Below are 6,069 nucleotides of genomic sequence, written 5' to 3'. Positions count from 1 at the left end.
AAATAATACCACATTCACCGTATTAAAACTTAATAAATGACGAAAATGTGCACAAAAATAACCACTTTAGTAACACTCTGAGAAGTAATGGTAAAATGTTGATATACTAAAAGTCTATTTGGATACCGCTTATTTTGCTGAAACTGAAAACTTATTGCTGAAAATACTGTAGATAAAGGTAAAAGTTAGTTTAAATAGTACAGTGGGGCTCATGAATAGTACCAAAAAGTGCAGTGAGATCCATGAATAGTAACAAAAATAAGCTGAATAATAAAATAATTTTAATTTCTCATTCTTATCCAAACGCATGCTTATTTTACACACGTCTCTCAATTATTAGATTTTAATACGACTGACGTGTCATTTGATAGTAATTATTTTTTTTTAAAGAGTTTCAATTTATGACATCTGCTCTTGATAATAATACAATGAGACTCATGGATAGTGCCAAAAAGTGCAGTGGAGCCCATGATTAGTAGTAAAAATAAACTAAATAGTAAAATAATTTTCATTTTTCATCCTGACCCAAACGCACATTAAGGGTCTGTTTGAATACTGTTTATTTTGCTGAAACTGAAAACTTATTGCTGAAAATACTGTAGATTTAGGAAAAAGTTAGTTGAAATAGTCTAGTAGGGCCTATAAATAGTACAAAAAAAATACAGTGGAGTCCATGAATAGTAACAAAAATAAGCTGAATAGTAAAATAATTTTAATTTTTCATTCTTATCCAAACACATGCTTATTTTACACACGTCTCTCAATTATTAGATTTTAATACGACTAACGTGTCATTTGATAGTAAATACTTTTTTTTTTTTTAGAGAGAGTTTCAACCAATAACATCCACTCTTGATAATAGTTTTTTATCATCAGATTAAGAGACCAATTAGTTTTTTGTGTAGGCCAAAATTGAACTCTAAATCTCTTATACAATTATCAAATACTTTACCAATTGAGTTAATTGAAATCTACGATAATTTTTTCTTAAGCTGCTTTACTTCTCTGAACAACAAAAATTAAGTTGGACATCCTTCTCAAAAAATAAAATTAAGTTGGACATGGCGTGTTTTGGGCTACGCGGCGTGTAGGGATCTTATATTTAACGATCAAAGATATGGGCCAGATTAAATCATTTACATTGTTACAAAAGGCCCATTAGGCTGACAGATGGGCCACCCTATCTCCATTTCTCTTGACTCAAAAGAAGCTGAACAATGTGGCCCACTTGGAAAGTTGTATAGATTGTTTTGAAATGCTCTGCCTTTACAATGTGACTGTTCTTTTATTGATTTTTTAACCTAATTTTAGTTTTAGAATTGGTTATAAAAAAAATAATAAAAAAAATCCTCTTGTTTATATATATATTGGTGGCAGAAGTTAATAGATTAATTAGGCTTGTGTTTATTTTTGATATTCCACCAACAACTACAAAACAGAGTAATTTCAATCATGAATATTTTCCAATTTTAAAATAAGATATGAATTGAATTTTTGACTGATTGCTTAATTGAATATATAAAAGGGGAAATTTAAGTAGATGTAGAGTATCAGTTGCAGAAAAATTTCCCAAAATTAACTTACAAGCCATTGCCAACCACCCTTTATTTCTTTATTACAATTTACACATCCATACAAGTACTTCATTAAAGAGTTCTGACCAAATCATAGTTACACAAATTTGCTTATTCCTATGAAGGTCTTGTAGACCTTGTTCAAAGTAATATAGACGCAGTACTAAATAAAATATACCATACTGATGGTTGTAAAATGGTTTTTTTTTTTTTTTTTTGAGAATTTACCATACTGATAGTGATAGGTCCATTCAAACCTTAAAATAAGGTTAGCATCAAAAGGTTTTAAGTAAAGGGAAGGGATGGACTATTTTGATAGTTATGCAATGGTGACAAGGATCACTTCTATTTGAGCGTTGTTAGCTTTAGCTATTGGGAAAACACGATATCCCAGTCCAACATTCATATTCATACAATCTCTTAAAATTAAACACTTTTAATGATAAAATAAAGTCATATAATTGGATTTAGGACACTAATCCCAACACTTACATTCATGTATAAGTTTGATTGTACATCAAATGGATGTAAATACATCTTTCTTAAATGATGCTTTTGATGAAAATGTTTACATGGAACAATTTGAGGGTTTTTTTATTATTTTTATTTTTTAATTTCTTGAAAATGAAAAGAAATTTTTCAATCTTATCAAGTTTTTGTATGGCTTGAAATAAGCACCAAAATAATGGCATAAGAAATTTGATTATGCTATCTTGTCTAATCATGATTTTACACATAATGAGCCAACAAATGTAAACATTTTGAGCATATATGGTATCATAATTTGTCATTATGTTGATGATGATATACTCATATTTTGGACAAATTTAAAAGGTGTGTGTGAAGGAGATGCTATTTGGAAAATAGAGTAAAGAAACATAGTGAGGGTTGTGCACTATCTCAATCACATTATGTTGATAAAGTACTTAAGATTTTTGAAAAATCAAAGTGAATAATTAGCTAATTCAAGGTTAATCTATGAACGAAAATGTTTTCTTCACTTTTATGAAGGTACGATTGATTTGATTAAATTTTTCTATATATGATCATGTTAGAAATATTCTTTATACATAAATATATATTCATTCCTCATATAATTGACTTGGCCCTTGATAAAATATATTTGGCTTCACCATTGGCCTTTTTTTTTGCATCTCTTCTGTAAATCTACACAACCATTGCAACTAGTGGGAAATTACACATATGGCCTAATGCCTACGACTACTATAAATCTTACTGCTTAAATTTTACAAATGGATATATCAATTTTTAAATAAAAATAAAAAGTAATCAAGACATTTATTTATCATGTTGTTAAAGTGAACCAATTATATTTATTATCACATTAGTTTGTAAATCTTTTGTAATAAAATTAGTGATAATTTTAGTATTTTTTCTAGCAACTTTGTAGTTTTAGCATTCTTATTATTATTAATATTATTATTCCAACTTTTTTTTTTTGAGAAACAATTTTACTGTAAAATGCTGTAAACTAAGCAGCAAAGTCAGGGTCCATACCTTATGGCATTTGAGCAGCAAAGTCGGTGAGCAGTGAGCACTGTAAATGTTTTCAAGACAATTGAATCAAAATGGCCCCAAATCATTGTGCCATAAAGCCCTTAATCAGCGTAGGTGAACCGCAGAAACAGCTCTACTAAGCTCACTATATAACAAGGACTAAGGGACTTCAAATTGACTCAGCCTTCAAACAAATTGTACTAAGTGCATAGCCTAATATCTTAAGCTACCATCTGTCTCTGGTTTCAATACAAATGCGAACTAAATCCTTTTGTCAAGGGGCTCTTCTGGGCTTCTTGGCTTGCTTCTTGTTTGCTGTCAGCTGCTATGGCGAGCCTGGTCAAGACTCTTCAGGTATATTTGTACTCTTAACATAACAAAAGTATTTTGCTAAGCTATTTAGGCCTTGTTAATAGTATCATGAATTACAAAACTCTTGACATTAATTATCTAATAGTTTAGACTATCTTGTAAAAGCTTTCATGTTGGCTTGTGTAAGAATTCCTATTTTATGCAGCCATTTTTCAAAATCACCTGCATAAGATTATTTATTCTACACTCTATTGTATTGACTGATGCAAATGCTTTAAGATCCTCGTAATTGAGTGACATTGTCTGCTCAATTTTTTGAGAAGATCTGAGGATTGAGTTCTTCCTCTGCCATTGTATAATTATCAAAAAAGAAAAAACTTCTAGCTACTTGTTAATTTGTTGCATTTGAAACAACGTGGCAAGTACTTGTTATTTAGTCACATGTTGTTTTAACATTAACATTTTATCTGTACACCAATGCTTTTTATCCCTAAACCCTATCAATATCAAAGAACAAAAAAGAAATTCTTGCATTTGAATTCTAATCTCATTGTTCCATCGTATCATTTTGAAGGACTCATCCTGATCTTGTGCATTTGTTTCTACAGGGCTTATTGTAACTACTGATATAAAGTCTCATAATGGAGAGTTCAGAGAGGATGCAGTTCATGATGAAGGGAAATTCAATATTCCAATTTTTAATAAACCTCTCGTTCCCATTTTTAAGAAGCCACTTCCACCACTGGTTCCAATTTTCAAGAAGCCCCTTCCTCCATTAACTCCAATTTTTGAGAAGCCATTACCACCACCAATTCCAATTTTTGAGAAACCATTACCACCACCAATTCCAGTTTTAAAGAAGCCACCACCTCCATCAGTTCCAATTTCCAAGAAGCCATTACCACGACATGTTCCAATTTTGAAGAGACCACCCCCTCCACCAGTTCCAATATTCAAGAAGCGATCACCACCACCACCTATTCCCTTTTTGAAGAAGCCACCCCCTCCACTAGTTCCAATTTTCAAGAAGCGATCCCCACCACCTATTCCCTTTTTGAAGAAACCACCCCCTCCACCAGTTCCAATTTTTGAGAAGCCAATACCTCCACCTGTACCAGTTTTTGAGAAGCCATTACCACCACCTATTCCAATTTTTGAGAAGCCGATTCCTCCATCGATTCCAATTTACAAGAAGCCATTACCACCACTAGTTCCAATTTTTGAAAAGCCAATTCCTCCACCAAATCCAATTTATGAGAAGCCATTGCCACCACCTGTTCCAATTTTTGAGAAGCCATTACCACCACCAGTTCCAATTTTTGAGAAGCCAATTCCTCCACCAGTTCCAATTTACAAGAAGCCATTACCACCGCCAGTTCCCGTTTTCGATAAGTCATTACCACCCCCGACTCCAATTTTCGAGAAGCCATTACCTCCACCAGTTCCAGTTTTTGAGAAGCCAATTCCTCCACCAGTTCCAATTTATGAGAAGCCATTGCCACCAACTGTTCCAATTTATGATAAGCCATTACCACCTCCAGTCCCTGTTTTCAATAAGCCATTACCACCCACGACTCCAATTTTTGAGAAGCCATTGCCACCACCTGTTCCAATTTATGATAAGCCATTACCACCTCCAGTTCCTGTTTTCAATAAGCCATTACCACCCCTTACTCCAATTTTTGAGAAGCCATTACCACCACCTGTTCCAGCTTTTGAGAAGCCAATTCCTCCATCAATTCCAATTTTTGAGAAGCCATTACCACCTCCTACTCCAGTTTTTGAGAAGCCACTTCCTCCACCAATTCCAGATTACATGAAACCAGGACCACCACCTGCTCCGATTTTTGAGAAGCCATTACCACCACCAGTTCCAGTTTTCGAGAAGCCACTTCCCCCACCAGGTCCAATTTTCAAGAAGCCAATTCCTCCTCCAGTTCCAGTTTTCAAGAAACCATTACCACCACCAAGACCAATTATCAAGAAGCCATTACCGCCACCAATTCCAGTTTTCAAGAAGCCACATTCTCCACCAGTTCCATTTTTCAAGAAGCCCTTACCACCACCAAGTCCAATTTTCTAGAAACAATTATTATTATGAATTTCTAATTTCAATAAGCATTTCTCCACCTACTTTAGATTTTAAGAATCCACTTCTTCCAATAATTTTAGTTTTCAAGAAGCCCCTTCAAACCCTTTTTCCCATTATGAAGAAACCACTTCCTTCTAAGTAACTTAATTATTCCACTTTTGGAGAAGCCTTAGCCTCCAAATTCCAGTTTTTTAAATGCCACTTTCACCAACAGGGCATATTCTCTAGAAGTCAGTTCTTCCCTCTTTTCCAATTCTCAAGCCAATAGTTGATTAGAACCCTGTTCTTTAGGAGGGAGGGGGAAGGGTTTGGGGGATTATGATGAAGCGATAAGAACAAAGGAATGGACAAAGTGAGCGATTGTTATATATATATATGTAATGTACTTATGAAAATCATATATTGTTGTTGTCGTCGTCAAATGCCTACTATAAAATATCAATAAGTGGATGGTGCTTATCGAAATTATAGTACTTCTAAATTTATTTCCAACTTACATCAACAACCATACTAATCGGCCCATAAAAAATTCCCTTCATTCATATTTCAAATGATGAATTGTGGAAAACACGA

At 33.5% G+C, this 6,069-nt stretch overlaps 1 protein-coding gene across 1 annotated transcript; it reads left to right on the top strand.

Moving 5' to 3' along the window:
* The first annotated feature begins 3,273 nt into the window (after positions 1 to 3,273).
* Positions 3,274 to 5,966, top strand: LOC142615250 (uncharacterized). Its single transcript, XM_075787977.1, has 2 exons — positions 3,274 to 3,446; positions 4,013 to 5,966. The coding sequence occupies exons 1-2, from the start codon at positions 3,347 to 3,349 to the stop codon at positions 5,485 to 5,487; spliced, it is 1,575 nt and encodes a 524-aa protein (XP_075644092.1). The 5' UTR covers positions 3,274 to 3,346; the 3' UTR covers positions 5,488 to 5,966.
* Positions 5,967 to 6,069: the final 103 nt, after the last annotated feature.

Source organism: Castanea sativa, chromosome 11 (assembly GCF_040712315.1).
Source record: "Castanea sativa cultivar Marrone di Chiusa Pesio chromosome 11, ASM4071231v1".
Classification (NCBI taxonomy): Eukaryota; Viridiplantae; Streptophyta; class Magnoliopsida; order Fagales; family Fagaceae; genus Castanea; species Castanea sativa.
Note: the sequence above shows the minus strand (reverse complement) of the source record. Positions and strands in the feature narration are given on the sequence as shown.

What these genes read in the sequence shown, in the direction of transcription:
- LOC142615250 (XM_075787977.1), top strand. Translation starts at nt 3,347, where the DNA reads ATGCGAACTAAATCCTTTTGTCAAGGGGCTCTTCTGGGCTTCTTGGCT. An exon ending in GCCTGGTCAAGACTCTTCAG is followed by an intron (nt 3,447 to 4,012) that starts GTATATTTGTAC and finishes TTGTTTCTACAG; the next exon opens with GGCTTATTGTAACTACTGAT.